Raw genomic sequence first — 19,206 nt, forward strand, 5'->3', positions numbered from 1 at the left:
AATGATGTAATAAGCACTTCATTATTTTAGACATAGAAAACTTGAGTGTTTAGGCCTATTCAAGAAACTATGGCTTTTTGGGGGTCCCTCGTGTGAAAATTATCATATTTGCAGATCTGTGGAATCTACAAATGAGAAGGGTTTATTGGATAATTTTATTTGTGTATGTTTCAGTGTTAAGACCTGTTTTTATACAGTCTATGGTTAAGACTTTGTCTAATCAGCACAAATACAAGTGTTGCTGCTTCCCAATGACATCAAAATGAAATTGTGACATTGTGAACACACACACACACATACAAACACACACAACAAAATTCAACGAAACACCACAATCATAAGATTAAGAGCACAGAACAAGTTATAAATAAATACCATAAATCAATAAATATAATTGTATAATCGATTTTGTGATAACTGGTATAAACTATCAAATGATAAATAACATAAATAGTTTAGTGATAATGATTAAACAAAATTAAGAAACTACAGAAAATCAAGCACAGTTGCTCGCTTGTTCCTGAACTAACGGCTGCTGTAACTTATGAAATGTATATTATACAATTGCTAATAATATAAATACTAATAATGCATTTCAATTGAAACACAGCTGACACAAGAGCAACTAAATAAACACCAGCTGAGGTTCCCTTATTGCTCTGCAGTGATCGTTTCCCAAAAATTTGTGGAAGGTCACGTTTGTCGAGGCAGGATTTGTTGTTACTGCGCTAAACCTCACGTCTGGATTTAAACCTGACACCAGGGTGGCCAATAGTGCTTCCGATGACAGTAAAACAGCACTGATCATTGAGCAGCAAATATCACTAGCTGAAATGTTTTGCTGTTGTTGTTGTTGTCTTTAGAAATAATGTTAACCTCCAGCAGGGGGCGCCTGGCGGATCAGAGAGCTAATACTCGACTAAGCTACATTCGGAGCTCAGGATGTTTTTGTTGTTTTTTACTTAAGACCTTTATATACTTAACATATAAACTTTTAAATGTTTTAATCACAAAGACTGATATATGACATATAAATTCAAATCCGTCAAACCAATCTCTGTAATTTGTAAAACGATTTTTAAAAATGCTTATATTCTACCCGCAAACGATTGTGATTGGTCTATCCTTACAAGCGCAAACAAAAGTAACAGGCAACACGTGGAAATACTACTGTCACAGCCGTCTTACTGTTGACAAAAAATTGCATAAATTGCATTGACTGTTCTAAAATATGAGACACCACTGTTTCAGCATTTTAGAACACACACATATGCTTATTTGAGAACTGTTTTATTTCCTATTTGAGTGTGTGTGTAGGCCTATGCTCAGTGTTGGGGCTAACGCATTACAAGTGACGCGAGTTACGTTATCAGATTATTTTTCAAGTTACTAGTACTAAAGTAATGCATTACTTTTTAATTTACAAGAAAATATTTATTTTTCAAATAAATAACCAACTGTTAAAAGCAATAAGCAATATGACTAAAGCTGCAATAATTAAATATGTTAAATAATACAAATATATTTTATGTATTTAATCCCAATTTATTAACAAATTTGCTTCTGACCTTTGATGATCCAATTCAACCAGACTATTAAGTATAAATTACACAAGATAAACTAACATTTTTTTTTTTATTGCTGAAGAGTGTTGAACTTCTTCTGTGTTCTACCATACAGATGTGTATTTACATTTCCTTCATCCTGAGGCTTTTGTGTGAAAGGGCTTTTACATTTGCCAAAAATATATATATATTTTTTTTTTTTTTTTTTTTTTTTTTAGTTTATTTATTTATCAGGGACAATGCAGCGCACATTGTTACATACATAATTATCATAGACAAAGCCATAACAAAATGTGTAAATGTGTTGCATAAAAGGTTTCTAGCCAATAGGCTAATTTGCAACCCCAGTCCCTGGTCAGGCCTTTCTAAAAACATAAAAAACTACATAGTGTAAACTACACAATCATGCAACAAATACCTTATAAATATTAACATTAACATTTTACACAATCCCGACTACATTACACTACACAACACAACACAACACATCATATCCAGCACAGACAATACATTGCAACAAAAAATGAGTCAATGTCCACATATTTGATTTTCTTTCAGCCAGTGTTTCACCTTTCTATTAAATGTTTTCAGGTTGGTTTCTGTTTTTATTTCCGTTGGTAAATCATTCCAAAAATGGGTCCCTATCACTGAAAAACTTGAGTGGCCAAAAGTGGTTTTGCGCCCCTCTGCTATGCAGTTGCCACCCGCTGCTCTCCTAGTGGCAACTCCCCTTGTGTTTATTTTTGTCACAAAAGGACAGAGTACGGCTGGAGCTTGATTATTTATACATTTAAAAATCAGCTTAAGAAAAGAGAACTTTTATATATAACTTTTTATATATATATATATAAAAAAAGAAGCCCAGCCCAGATTTAAAAAGTAATGCAAACGTATCATAACACATTACTTTCAATAAAAATTAACTAAGTAACATAATTATTTAGGAAGTAACGCAATATTGTAATCCATTGCTTTAAAAAGTAACTTTCCCAAACACTGCCTATGTTTTATTTTTTAAGATGATTTTTTTCCAAGCCAGTTGTTAGATGCCAGTGTTTCCTGTCATAACTGTCCAAAAATCTGATTTCAAAATAAATAATTCATATTTCAATCTGTTTTAAATATGTATTTAACATCAGACTGATCTCATATTAAGTCTGATTTTGTGGTGGTTGTGCTTTAAAATTAAATTATTATAAGCAATGAAGGATTTCGAAAATGACTAAAACTGATCAGTGTTGAGTACTGTAAGGTTATCCTTGCCTGGTTTACATGTCTGAAAATTATTGACAGTTGAAAACATTAGAAATTCACAGAACAAATCTAAAAGTAATCAAATTAAATAAGTTATTCCACATTACTTTAATAAAGTAATTTAAATAATTACATTATTTATTACATTTTATATAGGGTAACTTGTAATCTGGAACACATTAAATTTCAAAAGTAACATTTCCAACACTGGCAATAGGTTCCTGTGAAAGAGCATTTCTCCTTATATTATATATGTATATAATTATGTATTAATAAGAGGTAACATCCGGGCCTCTAAGCCCCGCCCATTTACAAACTATTGTTAAAGTCCACTGCAGCTCTACTCTACCTCTTATTCTGTTTCTGCATCACATCGCTCAAGCGCTTAGAGAACAGAGGATACAGGGATGATGATGATGATGATGATGATAAACATACAGAGAAACTGTGTCATTTATAGAGCACCTCACTCCGCTTTACACCTTAGCTAAAGATGCCAAACACGGAGGCACGGACAGCCTTATCATAGGGCCACAGTCTGCAGGACGCAAAGAGCAGCTTGTGTCTGCGGACAAAAACAACGAGGGACTCTGCGAAGCTTACAGGGCATTAAGAGCACCAACTAATCCTGTGCATGGCCAAAAATATAAAAGCGAAGAGCAAAGAACGGGCTTTTGCGTGAGGTAGGAGATGTTCGGACTAAAGAAATCGCAGCAGCAGTAGGATTGCAATCATTCAGTGTTATTTCAGTTTTTAGCTATTGGAAATGGGAGCTTTGACAAGCCGTCAGAATGCAGGAGTGGAGGAGGTCGATATTTCAACCAGTTCTGTTTACAGATACCCACCCAAATCCGGTAAGTTTATTGTATATTATATTATATTATATTGTATTATATCGTTATTTTATTATAATAAAATATTGTTCTTGTTCTTTTTATATTCTATTCTATTATATTTACAAAATTCTATCTAAAAAAATAAACTGGCCCAGATAAACACAAGCTCGTTCAGACTGTATACTCTTATAATTTTGGGGGAATATTGTGTAAAAATGTAGTTAAATATTTGTAATTGAACTTGAGAGGGTCCTTCTGTTCATTTGAACTCCAGAGGGCCTGAGCCACCACCCGCTGTTTCTTGGTCAGCAAGTCTGTCTCTGAAAATCAGAGTAGGCCCATAAATGCTTGTCTTTCTATTGATATGGGGCTCATCATTCCATTGCTGCTGTATCTACAGTCTACCGACATGTCTTTTTATGGTTTTGCGCTTAGCATTAAACTGATCTGAAATAAGTATTAATGTATTAATTTACTGTTCATTTTTAGATAACAGTATTCCTGTATGTTTATAAAATGCAGCACTCATCTTGTTAACTTTAGAATGATGTTTTGAGAAGACACGTAGATGAGAAGATGCCAGTGTGTTAACCACAAGTCACCAGATACTCTATATGTACAGCTTGGGACTTGTTCCTGATTCTTGCTGCCTCCTGCTCCAGTTTCAAGCTCGTTCATCTGTCTGGTATCTTCCCATGGTGGTGGCTATCCTCTGTCTGCCCTTGAGCTTGTCTTTCTTTAATCAATTTGTTCTCCAGACTGCTAAACCTGTCTTTATTTTCATTTGGATCCTTTTACTTGTATTGTGCCCAAACATCACTTTTGAGCAATGGAGGTTTTTGAATTTATATATTTCATACACCATTTAATAGTCAGCCTTTTGCAAAAAATTTAATATGTATATTTTACATAAAAGAACCAGCCTATTTCTGCCTGATCTAATGATAAAATGACTTGGTGTTGGTGTTTTTTTTTAAAACTTAAAACCAGTTCATTTTGAATTGTTCAGTATCTATAACATTTGATCTGTTCCTTGTCATTCAGGGAGTTATTTTGCTAGCCATTTCATTATGGGAGGAGAGAAATTTGATTCAACTCATCCTGAAGGCTATCTGTTTGGTGAAAATACTGACCTCAACTTCCTTGGCAACAGACCAGTAGTGGTAAGATTTCATTTCGTTTTCTGGTAACATAGATGCAGCCATTTTGGCTGATGTTTATATTCATTGATTTTAGTGTGATCTAATTTCCAGAAATGATCAGCAATATGCTTCATGACTTATTTTGTTTAAATACATATTAATCACATATATTTTCAAATGTGTAATTCTCATAATGATTTGCATTTTATATTATATGTCATATGTCATTTGTGTTATTTTATAAGATTTTATAATATTAACATATTTGAAGACATTTTAAAATAAATATCTTCATTAGAAGAATTTATAGTTTCATACATTTACAATATACATATAAATCATTACATTATAAATATTTTCTAAAACAGTCTTTACAATAGATATGACTCATATTTGATCCTTTATGAATCTGCTTGTTACTTGAACTGAATATTTAGGTTAGTTTAATATAAATTAACTATATGTTGGTGGAGGCTTTAATAATTCACAGGAATATACATGAACAAATGTCACATGTAATTATATAGCTGTTTTTATACACTGCTTTGCATTATCCAGATTTGTATCCTGATATGTATGTGTGCAGAGTTTGTGTTGCTTTTATGGAACCATACGTGTATTTCTGTATGAGGTGGGTATTTTAGTTACACTGTATGCAATTTTGAATTGTGAATTTAAGCGATGGCTTACCGTAAGTAATACAGAGAGCCACAATCAGCACAACAGCTTGTTTAGACATCAGTGTGCACCAACTTCCTTTTAATGTGGCTTTGTTTCCAGATTATTTTTCAGTTTTGTAAGATATCATTTATGGGTATCAGATATGTGAGCTGATAAAACAGAACAAAGTGCTTCTCAAATATTATTATAATCAGTCATTTTACACTCTCTCTTGACTCTTGTTATTTGTAGTTCCCGTACAATGCTCCCCCTCCACATGAGCCGGTCAAGACCCTCCGGAGTCTCATCAACATCCGTAAAGACACTCTGCGACTTGTCCGGTAAAAGATTGGGTGGGACATGTTGAATAGGTTGTCTCTTTTTTTAAATAGCTAAGCAGGCTTTAATTATATTTAGTTGTTGTTTGTATTTTGCATATTATTTTATAGAACATCTGATTAGATGGAAATCTGTGTAGTGCAAGATGAAAAGTTTTTCCATGTGAGAAAAATGTCAGTTTTAAATGCATATTTCAAATAAAGGTACATTTTAAGTTTTTTAGCTGTGCAGTAGCATTTACATAGCTCAAAGCTTAAAGACATTGGCCACAATATTATTATATTTAATATATACAGGTGCATAAAAAAAAATTGAATATTGTGAAAAAGTTATTCTTTTTTTTGTAACATTTCAAAAAGTGAAACTTTTTTTGAGTAACTGGGTTTTGGACTTTCATGAGCTGTAAGCTCTAATCACCGAAATAAAAATAAAAAGCTTTTGAAATGTTTTACTTAATATGTAATGAATCTAGGATATATTAAAGTTTCACATTTTGCAATGTTACAAAAAAAAAGAACCTTTTCACAATAATCAAATTTATTGAGATGCAAATTTTTTGAGAGTATAAAACCATATATATATATATATATATATATTGATGACTATTATTTATCTTTCTGTGCATTCGCATTTTTTTGCTGAAATCTTAGTAAAGTTTGTCATTTTGCAGATGTAGTGAAGACATGAAGCTTCCTGGACAGGAAGTTGGAAAAAGCCAAAGCTGCTATAATATTGAGTTTACCTTTGATGCCGACACACAAGTTACCATCACCATATACTACCAAGCCATTGAAGAGTTTCACAATGGTGTGCCAATGTAAGTTGAGCATTAGACACACTTTGAGCATTCCTTTTTCTTTCTTTATTAATAACACACTTCAAGCTCAGCCTTTAACAGTTGATCAGAGAGCAGCAAGTTGGGAAATGACATCAAAGCTTGGGTTACATTGCTCTGTTCATTGTGTGTTGTTGACAGATACTTGCCGCAGGACAGCTCTCTGCAGTCAGAGACGGTGCACTTCAAACGCGGCGTCTGCCAACAGTTCTGTCTGCCCTCTCATTACGTCAACTTATCAGAGTGGGCAGATGAGGAGGTAACACACCTGCTAGCGGTGACCTTGTGTTTTTAGAGAGAGGATAAAATAGGTCAGACTGAATTAATCTGTCTCGTTAATGAAATTACTGAGCAGTTCATAATGCATGTCCTTTGAGTACTTTGGGTAAACCTGGTAATTTGGTTTATTGTTACACAGCTATTGTTTGACATGGATAAAGACATCTACCCCATGGTTGTACAAGCAATAGTGGAAGAGGGAGATGGTGAGTTTAATGTTATTGGGTATTTATTAAAATATATATGTAGAGATGTATATCTTGAAATAAATCTAAATATATGTGTCCATGTTTTTGTTGTGCAGAACACTTGGGACACTCTCATGTTCTTCTTGCAACGTTTGAGAAAGTATGCTTTTTTTGTGTAAAATGTTTTTAATATTTTGTTTAAATTAGTTTACAAATAAAGTGTGGTTGTACCGTTTCTACCTTATCTGAGACTAAAATGATCTCTGTTGGTGTTAACTAATGTAGTTGGATTCAGTCATATTAAATAATATTATTGGCATAGTCAAAACCAGTTTAGTTAATCTAACTAAAATAACTTCACTTGTGATGATTAGTGATTATATAATGCCGCTGTCTTTTTCTCCTAGCATATGGATGGAAGTTACTGTGTAAAACCTCTGAAACAGAAACAAGTGGTAAGGGCCCTCTTAATATTTATGTAATCTTATAGCTTACAATAAGCTGATGATTTTTGTAATATAAAAATCTTTTATATTAATATAATATAAATATAATAATATGTAATATAAAAATTTTCAATAAACCTCTTAATCTTATCGTGATTATATCTTAGGTGGATGGTGTTAGTTACCTGCTGCAGGAGATCTACGGTATAGAGAACAAATACAACAGTCAAGAACCAAAGGTAAATTATCGTCAGATTGAATCAGATTCAAATACAGTAGAATGATTTAAATTAGCAAAATGATTGATATATAATAAACTTCACTTCACTGTGATATAGTTGTCAATGCTCTCTCCATATCAATTTAGAAGGACAACAACTGTTACTTCTAAGCTTTCATTCATTAATTAGTATCAATATATGAAAAATGGCACACTCTTGTTTCCAGGTGGCAGAAGATGAGATTAGTGACAACAGCGCGGAATGTGTGGTGTGTTTGTCAGACGTGCGGGACACACTTATCCTGCCCTGCAGACACCTGTGCCTGTGCAACGCCTGCGCAGACACGCTGCGTTACCAGGCCAACTGTTGCCCCATCTGTCGACTGCGTAAATCAATATTATTATATTTATGAAAATGATTCTAATTCTATCTATAGTGTCTTGTACAAAAATGTTGTGGCGGGTATGTCTTTAAATAAAACTTTGGACATACTGACACTAGTTGATGCTGTTTTTTATATGGTTTCAGATAAAATATTTGACTCGTTTCAAATTTCTCCTTTTAATTTCTATAGCGTTTCGTGCCCTCCTTCAAATTCGAGCGATGAGGAAAAAACTGAGCCCACTCACACCTACTGGATTCAACCCTGTCATCACCTCACAGACATCAGATTCAGAGGAGCACTCGGTAGCACACTATGTTTGTTTCAAAATGTTCATACAGAGCCTTATACAAGAAAAATCTATTTAAAGCTAAATAAATGCATTTGATCTAGCTTTACTAAGACCCAAATGTCAATGTCAAAAAGAAAATAGCTGATTAGGGGTTTAATATAAATACTTTCCTGAGTTTGGTTGGTTGTGATGAGTACATAATACTTTGTTAGGAGCGTTAACTTTAACCCTCTAAATCTTGACATATGATTTTTTTTTTTAATGGAACAGTTTTGTGGAATTTAAATCTAAAAAACATCATATTTGAGGAGAAAAGATAACCTATGAAGAAGCACAAAATGAGCAGAAGTATGAAATTTGGTACAGTTGCTGATATTTATATGGTCAAAAAGTAAGATGAAATTCTGACTGGAATGTAAATCAGTGAGATCTTAATAACAGCAAAGAAGGCTACTTACATAAAATTCAATCAAATATCATTAATCCATCTATATCTCTCAATATTATGAGTTATGGTGCTATTCAAATGTTTTGTTTTTATAATCAAACTCTGTAGTTTTTATTAAGGGGGGAGGAAATCATAATGCAATGAAATACAATGATGACATACAAATAAACGTTCCTCAAAAGCCTGGTGTATCATATCTGATATTCATATTTTAATATTAAGTTGCATTAGTTCAGTCAGTGTACAACAGTTGTTTCAGCAAGTTTTGTTCATGTTGATAATTTAGAGGCCTTTGCATATTAAACACAATGTATTAGGGTTAATGGTTTAAGTAGTCAAACACTCTCTGATACAAGTTAGTTGCACAGTTGAATGCAAATATACACTAATCATCTGAATGCACCATCTATTGATACAAAAAGATGTATTTTACTGTTGTTCACAGCCACATGTATGTTTACTACAGGCATCAGAGCACATCCCACCAGGCTATGAAGCTGTGTCCCTGTTGGAGGCCTTGAATGGGCCCCTGAACCCATCACCATCTGCTCCTCCACTTCAGGGCCATGTTTCTGGATCTGTGCCCACATATGGCAGTGATAGCCACCTCACGCCTGCACGCTCCCTCTCTCCGCTAGAACACTCGGTCAACTCCAGCCAGAATGTGAAACACAAGAAGAGTGCCTCTAAGTGAGTGAACCTTAACTGAAGGATTGAATGGTGTAGTATTTTGGAATTACTGTAAAAAAACAACAACTGTTGTTTAATGTCTACAGAACATTTGCTGGGTGTTACTAAAACACGTTCCTGTCACTTTACAGCTTTTATTGAAGGTTAAATGATATAATTTAGTAAATAGATAAATGAGTTGTTGCTAATCATGTATTCTGGGAACTCTCTAGATCCCTCTCCCAGAATTCTTCAGTGCTGCCTGAGGAGGAGGATGAGAAGTCATGCAGTGAGTCTGAAGTGCAAACGTGCAGGAGAAAACTGCATGCAGAACAGCAAGAGGTGCAGGCTTTATAGTACTTGTATATTTTTTGTATACCTATTATTTTATGCACAATTTTGGGGTTAATAAGAGTTTTTAAATGTTTCTTTTTTTAACTGCAGTTATTTGACCAAAAATACAATAAAAACAATAATAATGTGAAATATTATTGAATAAAAATATATATATTTTGATATATTTTAAAATGTAATTTCTTCCTGTGATGGCAAAGTTGTCATTACTTCAGTCTTCAGTGTCACATGATCTTCCAGAAATCATTCTAATATGCTGATTTGCTGCTCAAGGAAATTTCTTATTATTATGAATGTTGAAAACAATTGTGCTGCTTAATATTTTTGTGTAAATCATGATTATTTTTTTAATGATTTTTTTAAATAGCAGAAAATTGTGACAGCAGAAAATCGGTCACATTTGGTAAATTTAATTCATCCAAAATGTATATTTTAATTTTTTTTTTGTTTTTTATTATCATCTTTAATGTCACTTTTGATCAGCTTAATTTATTCTTGCTAAATGAAAGCATTCATGTCTTCCAAAATAGAAAATCTTACTAACGCCAGACGTTTGAATGATCATTTTTTAAATAAATATATGAATCAGTATGATATGAAAGACTACAGAATACTAACACAATTTTTGAAAAAAATATTTAATCTCATGTATTTATAATACAATGCCCACTAGTGATGATGATTATAAACTTCAATCTGATCATCAGTGTTGTATTGTGTTTTTTACTGCAGTCTGGAGTGACTCCTGAAAGTGACAACATCACCCTGTCATCCTCTGGGGCCATAGATCAGTCCTCCTGCAATGGGACCCCTCTGTCCTCCACAATCACCTCCCCAGAGGGTACAGCATTACAGTTAAATCTCACGGAAACACACACCAGAGCTCCTTTACATGTATGTGTCTTCCTGTTTACTTCCTGTCCTGTTCAGATCCAATAAGCAGCAGCCTGGCCCAGTCTGTGATGTCAATGGCATCCTCTCATAGCCAGCACTCTCAGATCAGCACAGACACACTCTCTTCAATGTCCGGATCCTACATGGCTGGTGCCGAGGGAGAGGAGGCCGCTGAGACCCGAGCAGAGAGCCGAGCACCTTCCCAACATGAGGGTGAGGTAAGACAGTTAGAAGGCTTAGAAGCAGCATCATTTCTTACTTTTGTTTTGTTTTTTTTATATTCAGATGCTTTAGTACATGCTGATATTAGGAATAGGTTATTAGGTTTTAGCACCTAATAAATTAAACAGTGTGGGTAGTGGTTAATATATATATTTTTTAAATAATAATAAAGACATAACAGCTATGCTGAGCTTTAAACTGTATCTAATGCATATTTTCTAGTTTCTATATTTAAAATTCTGTTATTTCATACTAAGTATAGTTCAAATATATTGACATATTTACTGACATGTCACTGAGACTGAGAATTATTATTATTTTTAATTATTTAAAAAATTATGATAAAATTGTATTTGGAGTACTACTTGTACACAATGCACATTTATTCATATTAAGCCTGCAATGTGTTTTAATGTCACTATTAATGAGGACTGTATGATCTTTGAATTATATCAATCTTTAAAAACTTGATATATTTAAAACATACCCAAAGTATACTTGCAATAGTTCCAGTTTGGCACAATCAAATATACTTTAGTATATTATTAGTTGGACTTCATTACCTCTGCACAATTAAAGTGCATTAAGTACAAAATTAGTTTTTCCAATTTAGCAGACTTTAAGTTAGTATACTAAAAGTACAATTGCAGGGTATTTGTATTGAGTACATAATTATGTAAATGTAATTGTAGGATACCTTGAATAGATGTATTTCAAATGCATTTTAGTATATTTATTTTTCATTTGGGTTTTGTGATCATTTTATGATTTGAAAAAAAAAAGAATGTAAAAATTGTATACAACATTTGCAATATGAATAAATTTGCCTTGCCTGTTTCATTTGCCAAGAAAATACTCTTTGTAAATGCAATCTCTATTTAATTGTTTTTTTTGTTTTTTTTTTTAATTGAAAGGTCATTGGGAAGTCATGGAATTTCATTGGTCAAAAGTTATCACAACACTGTAACCAAAACTTGCTATATGTTATAATACCACCATTGTCAAAAATTGACAAGTTTATGCCAAGATCTATTCCTAAAATATAATATATTGTGTCTTACAGAGAACATATTTACATGTGTCCACAGGAAATCCCCAACGAGGCAAAAGGGCATAACTTTGTGGCTGTCATTCTTGAAGAACAGGATTCAGAGGTTAAAACATTCAAACAGCCAAGCGTCTTAAACCAGCATTTTATTTTATTACTTATTATTAACTCAGATTTGTGGTTTCCTTCTTAGGGTAATGATGTGACTGAGGAAGATTGCGCATCTCCCACCAAAGAACATGGTAATTGTAACTTCAGCTATTGGCTGTACTTATCACAACACTGTACGCTAGATTGAGGAGAAAAACACTGCAGTGTAGGTGGTACTTAATCTACAAGAGCTTCTAAATCTGCCTACACACCTGCTTGATGAATAACTTGTGTTTGCAGGTGGGCCAGAGGTCGCTCACTACAAATATAAATATCACATTTGACTCATTTGAGGCGAATACAGTTAGATTTTCATGTTCCATTTAATCAGCCCACATACAAGCATAGAGTATCCAGGTTTCTACCTGTTATTTATTATAAGAAGTGTGCATCTGTATTAATGCTAAACTTTCTTTTGGCCAACTAATTGTGGGCAACTAATTAAGGTTTTGCTTTTGTTTTCTTGTATTGTAACTAACTGCCATTTTGCATGGACATTTTTCATGTGTTTCTTATTTGATGTGTTGTATTCTTACTAATGTGAAGAAATGATTGCTCTAGTGTCTGTTGGATGTGTTCTTGTGCACGCACCTTGCATCTGTTCGCTTTTACATGAGTATTTGTGCATCCATCAACCGCAGTCATCACTAAATGGCTGGCGAGTAGCATCCTGCACTCCATCGCTCTGACTCCTCACTGCTGTACTCCATTTGGCTGCCATGCCCTGCCTCGGCTGCTCTTGTTTGACCTTTGACCTCGCTTGCAGGTGGGCGCAGGAGGAGCGAGGTGCCTTGTCCAGAGTTTGACAATAACAATCAGGGGCAGTCTGACACCCACTATATGACAGGCCTGGACAATGAGCAGCCTCCTGATGGCCGATTCGCTGGTGAGTGGCAACCTCTCGAACATGGACTTTCTGATTGGAAGGGATTGGGTGAGGCGGATTCAAGGTGTCCCATTAAAACAGCAACTGGCTCTAAAACACTGTTGACTTTGTCTGCTCATGCACTTCCTTACTCTGACCCTGCTGTAATTTTGTGTAGTGTTAATTGGTACAATGGCCATGCCCTTTAACCCCCCACTTTTGTGTGTGTTTATGTGTATGTGTGACTTGTTTCTATCTCTCTGGGCCATACTAATAGTTAAGTTCGTGTTCAGTGTCTGCCAGCTCAAAGTAGCTTTGCGTCTCCCTTCATTTCTACCTTCATCCCTTCATTTTTCAGCTCATCTTCCCTCTTATGCCAGCATATTCTGTTAATCTCCAACCCTTGGTTACTTTCATTCAGAGAAAGCTTTCTCTCTGGAAGGGCACAAATGAAGCTTTTCACATGATAGACTGCAAAATATGATTCATAATCATCATCATCATATTTATATTCACCGTGATTACTACACAGTCCAAAATATCCAATTGGCTCGAAAAAAATTTGGGCAAATAAGATACTTTTAAAAGTGTCTTTCATTTAATTAGATCTGGAGCGATAACAGACCATAGATATAATGATACCCCTTTAAGATTTTGTGCATTAGGACCTAGTATTGTACATAAAATGATCAATGTGTGTAAAATGTTATCTGGAAAATATTTACTTTTTTATATATATAGAATAAAATAATTAGGATTAATCTTATGTTTTGCAAATGAATGGTCAAATTCAGTAAATTTAGGGCCAGATTTACTAAACGGCAAATGAACATTAAAGAGCAGATGGGAGTGGAAAACTCTGCAAGTGATTTACTGACTAGTTACGCATTAAAGAACACAGATGCAACATCTTCCCCAATGACCAGCACAATCTACCAAGAGTAGCACAAATTACGGCCTGCCTTAAGATATGCTTTTTCAGGTCATTAAATAGTGCCACAAATACCAGTGAATTGACAAGTGCAAATCTTAGGGACGGTCCTCACTGCGTGTCATTTGTAAATCCTGACAGTAGTTTTTAAGCTGATAGTTAAATTGGCCCTTAAACTTTAAACACTTAAACTGACAGTATGTATAATAATAAAATATAATATACATTTACTTATAAAAACAAAAACTATTTTTCACTAAATGTTTTTGAGGGGGGTCCTTGAAATTGTTATTACATTATTGTTTCTCCTTTATGCCCCTCGTTTCTAAAACACGTAGTTTTTTACAAAGCTTTTCGTTCTGAAATGCGAGGTGTGCTCTGATTGGCCAGCTATCCAGTGCATTGTGATTGGCCGAATACCTCAAGCGTGTGATGGAAATGTTACGCCCCTAAACACTGTGATGATGTGTGTGACTGACGGGTAGGATAAAATTTCAGGACACCTGCGAGATGAGACAAAACCAATAAAATCCATTACAAACAATTATTAATTGCATCCAATTGGAACATAATTACGGAATAAATGACTTATACTGTCTTTTTACATGTTGCATATCATGCTGCATACACATAAATCCATGTCTGCATATGTGATCCAAGAAACAACAAACAACAAGCTCTAACAGTTAATCTGCACTGCTCAAAACTTGTGTTATGAATCATCAGTGCCAAATCCTTTAACGTTACATATGTAAACATACTTACAGACTGTGAGTCAGAAGCACCAGACTGTCCTTGCAAAGTTAGAATTGCCCCACTTTATAGAAACAGACACTGGCATTGTAGGCTACACGACAGTCCTTGTCATCCGCAAAACCCGCTGCACACATCTGAATATTTGGGTTGGACTGTTCTGGAACAGTGCTGTAAATAAAGCTTAACCACTGATTTCTAGTTGTATTCTCTTTGGGAGGCCAAACAAAGTAGCTTTGCTGTCACAACAAAACACAGTGTCATCTTCTTTCTTTGCGTGAACATTTGGGTGGCATTAAGCAAATCTTCCCACATTGTGAAGTAAACATGTGGGGTCTTGTCAGAACGAGCCATTTTAGGAGGGAGTGGTTAACTCTGAACTTTTATAAAGAATATCTCTTTGGATTTGAGACTTTAGTTTTTGCAACTTTAAAGATCTTCTTTATGCACCAAGAGCTTGTAACATTCGAAAGAGAAGGGAAAAATTGAAATCGCATCATATAACCCCTTTAAAGATAAAAGTTTGCAGTGAAAGTGCAGTTTTTTCTTCAAAAGGACCCTATCATCTTCTCTCATTATCTCTGCAAACCAAGCTTCTCCTCCTTCTTTCAATCCGACTTTCATTTTCTGTGGATGGCTGGTTGATTCTCTTGATGTGCTGTAAATGTGCTGTGTTGTCTCTTTTTTCTCTCTGTTTTCCCTTCCGTCATTTCCCATCTCTCTTTCTCTCTATCTTCCTGGATATCTGTGGAATCGACAGATGAGGACTCGTGTCCTGTTCAGATTGAGGAATAGGTACGGAGCAAGTTAGAAGGCAATTCACAGAGGTCATGGATTTACAAAGACGTTTCAGCCTTTTTGCCATTCACTGTTTTCATCAGTAGGATTCTTTGCATTTGCCTTTTGACCTCTGAGGGTTGAAAGAGCCTTTTCATCATATACTTAGGATGCATGGTGAATATTCAATGCGGGACATTTCAGTTCACAGAAATCTTGAAGAACAATCTTGGTTTGCATGACAGACAATTCAGCCAAAGTTTGAAGCAAAAACATTCTGTTCCTAAAGAATGTTATTTAAAAACATTGATCTCCAAGATTTGGGGAAAAGGTTTAGTGAGTTGTTTTTTAGTTTTTTCCAAATCAAGTTTCCACAATCTCATCATTTTACTTCATCATTTTACCTTCTCATTTGTCTTCTTTATTTCATTTGCGTCTTCTCACATCGATTCTACTCTCTTGTTAGGTCTGTTATACCTCGATGTCTATCGTCATGGACGGGATCCTTTGACTCACCATGCGTCCATCAGCAACATCAACCTGGAAGAGCAAGGGGTCTCCAATGAGGTGGCGAATCCCAAGAACAAATCTCATCGTGGACCCCTAGCTGTGTAAAATCCTCAATCCACCCAGTCACAGACCTACTCCACTCCTGAGAGGAATATCTGCCTCTTTCTTCATGCCACGTCCACGCAAACTTGTGCCCACACCAATTACTCATGGATCAAATCCCAAATGCAAACCAGGGAGAATTGATAGTGTGGTTTCTCTTCTCCATTGTGATAGGTGTTTTTAGCGCTCTTTTGGCACCATGTTTACACCAACGCTCCCCCCCCCCCATGCGTACAAATAAAGGGATGACTCAAGCAAGCTCTCCCGGTAAAAAGCAGGAAAACGAGAACATGATGAAGAATCCAACCTCTGATCTAAGCATTTCATGTCAAATTTCTTGTCAAGGCTGTGCGACTATGCTTTTTAAAGTTCAAAATCAAATCCTGCTGATATTCTCCTCAGTAATGTCACTGAGCGTTTGAATATTTCAACTTGTACTACTGGAAATCTGCCCACAATACCCACATAGATGTTTCAAAAGAATATGATGGAAAAGTCCTTCACAATAGTAACTTCAGAGCAATAACACGTATTTGCTCACGTTTCTGCCCTTGTCAGTTTGCTGCAGCTCATTTTGAGCTCTACGTACAGTCTTGCATGTTAAAAAGACACACACTACTGAGCTGCCTAAATTGTGTTACACATCTGGCCACGGAGACACTACTGAACTGCTTACTACAAAGCATTATCAATCATTTTGTATAGGACATGGAAATATTGGGGAAAACTTGCCTGTGACATCCACATCTGTGATTGCAATTGTTGATGGTATGTTAAATATCATAAATCAACTGTCAATCTTTTTGTGTAGTTTGTTTAAAAAAAAACATGTTAATTTCATGTCTGAGAGACAATTTAGCATATGCTACTGTACATTTATTAAATTTGTAGCCAAGTCTTGGCTAAAGTAGCTCTTCAGAAGTGTGTTGTTGGACCGATTTGGATCGCTATGCTAGGTACTTTGGGATCCTTTTAAAAGTCCTTTTTGTTATGTATTCCTTTTGAAAAGTTTTGTACTTTCCTATAGGGATTCTCAACTGAAAGTGTTTACTTAGCTCCGGCAGTCATTATACAGTGAAAATGAAGGAAAAGTGTGCCACTAACTTGAAAATAACTTTCAGTTTCTCGGCAATTCTGCCAAACCAAATTTATAGCGTTTAAGCTTGCACTTTGTTTTTACCAGTGGTATGTTAGTGGTTATGTTACTATTATGTAATGAAAATCTTCTACTGACCTGTGGGTTCTCTTTCCAATCCCTAAAAGGGATAGTTGACCCAAAAATTGTATTTCCCAAAATGACATTGGACATTGTTGATTTTTATTGTGTTCCACCAAAGAAAAAACATCATGCAAGTTCAAATGACATTAATAAGTAAGTAAATAAAAGTAATTGAATGTTTTAGGGTGAGCTATCCATTCGTTTACTATTATTCCCACAATTCCTTCATCTGAGCCATTTTTGTTTTATTCATGAACACTTTTCTGGAATATCTGAATGAAAAAAGGATTCACAGTACAATCAAATAGTCTCTTATAACTCTCTGGAATTTGTCTGTTTTACTTTGAGAACCAAGACTTTTATTTTTTGTTGAAAATTTTAATTTATTTAATTTTTATGTTAGCTTAGCTCTTGTTATCACTGTAATAGTTCAATGTGTTGATTATTGTACTGTATGAATGGTGTGAAATTTCTCCAAATGGGATTGTATAATTTAAACATGCACTAGTAGATTTTCCCTTTACAGCAGATAATGCGGTGCATGTGGTAAGTGCATGGTAGTTAGAAAATAGAAATCCTCCACCTTTTACATTTGCACTATATGCCCTTCCGCACTGAGCTTGCACACTGTGTAAGCAAGGTATTGAGTGACAAAACAAGCAATACAGAAGCATAATAGCATGTTGTTGTCTGCAGGCAATACAGATAAACTTAGCCATGCACTGAATGGTTTAAAGCAGAATGTCACAATAACATGCAAAGAGAAACATCTGTGGAGTAACATGGATAAATTCAAGGGTATTTTCTCCAGTTTTGTTATCTGTGTTGCTTTTGTTCTGTCCTCTTTCTGCAACAGGAGGTGTGACTCTAAACTAAACCCATATGAGGAATGGGTTTCGTCAATCCAACTTTTGTAGAATAAAGATTAAAAAATGTCAAAAACACAATAAAGCTTTTCTTAAAAAAAGATTTGTTTGAGGCATTTTACTCTCTCTTTTTAAGCTCAATTTTTATTCTCTCTTTTTCAGATTTACAGTTCAAGTGTAGTTGGCAGATATTTACAGTAAAAATGACTGTGATAGACATGGGATGTCATCTTATGCCTGTATGTCAACTGATTAAAAAAAAAACAATCAGTTTCGTAAAATACTAAAATCTACTTTGTATCTTATTAATTATCAACACAATTGTACAGGTGGCAAAATAGAAGGCTGTTATGAGCTAAAATTGATATTTTCATGACTAAAAATGTGACAGGCCGCTGTAAAGAACATGTACATTCATTAAAAATAAATATAGTAAATCAAATTAATTGGAAATTTGATTAACTAAAATTACAAGGAACTTTCACTATACAGCATTCTCTGTTTGTATATATATATATATATATATATATATATATATATATATATATATATATATATAATAATTATTATTATTAATGCAAATATGTCTTTCTTTCTACACTGATAAAACATTTTTTTTCAAAGTTGTAAATAAGAAAAAAATACTGAAATATGTTTTAAAAGAAAATTATATTTTAATCTACTTCAAAATGTCACATTTCAATGGTGTTTCTTTGTAATAACCTGAAATTTTCTAGTAATTTCACAGTGAAAAGTTATAGATAGATAGAAAGACAGACAGACGGGGAGAGAGAGAGCGAGCGAAATGATTCGGTGCCAACACAAATCAATAACAAATCAGAATATCACATTTGTAAGGGACAATGGCCTTTATTATCCTACAATTTTTTTTTATTTGATGGTGCTCAGGGGAACAATGTTCTCCCATATTATAGCTAATTTCCCGTCCATTTTCATCT

At 34.4% G+C, this 19,206-nt stretch overlaps 1 protein-coding gene across 4 annotated transcripts; it reads left to right on the plus strand.

The window, feature by feature from the left end:
* The first annotated feature begins 3,146 nt into the window (after positions 1–3,146).
* On the plus strand, positions 3,147–18,335 carry rnf157 (ring finger protein 157). 4 transcript variants are annotated; one of them, XM_026276536.1, is made up of 20 exons: positions 3,147–3,502; positions 3,570–3,673; positions 4,700–4,818; positions 5,710–5,798; positions 6,467–6,613; positions 6,773–6,890; positions 7,050–7,116; positions 7,215–7,258; positions 7,506–7,553; positions 7,712–7,783; positions 7,992–8,151; positions 8,340–8,452; positions 9,354–9,577; positions 9,790–9,898; positions 10,643–10,751; positions 10,841–11,022; positions 12,115–12,180; positions 12,268–12,316; positions 12,991–13,110; positions 16,017–18,335. In XM_026276536.1, exons 2-20 carry the CDS (start codon positions 3,586–3,588, stop codon positions 16,163–16,165), a joined length of 2,073 nt encoding a protein of 690 aa, XP_026132321.1. In that variant the 5' UTR covers positions 3,147–3,502; positions 3,570–3,585; the 3' UTR covers positions 16,166–18,335. The 4 variants fall into 4 exon arrangements, 3 of the variants coding, with proteins under 3 accessions (XP_026132321.1, XP_026132320.1, XP_026132322.1); XM_026276535.1 differs by having other exon boundaries at positions 3,147–3,673; XR_003293340.1 differs by lacking the exon at positions 16,017–18,335 and having other exon boundaries at positions 3,147–3,673; positions 10,841–11,017; positions 12,991–13,081.
* Positions 18,336–19,206: the final 871 nt, after the last annotated feature.

Source organism: Carassius auratus, chromosome 12 (assembly GCF_003368295.1).
Source record: "Carassius auratus strain Wakin chromosome 12, ASM336829v1, whole genome shotgun sequence".
NCBI classification, from domain to species: domain Eukaryota; kingdom Metazoa; phylum Chordata; class Actinopteri; order Cypriniformes; family Cyprinidae; genus Carassius; species Carassius auratus.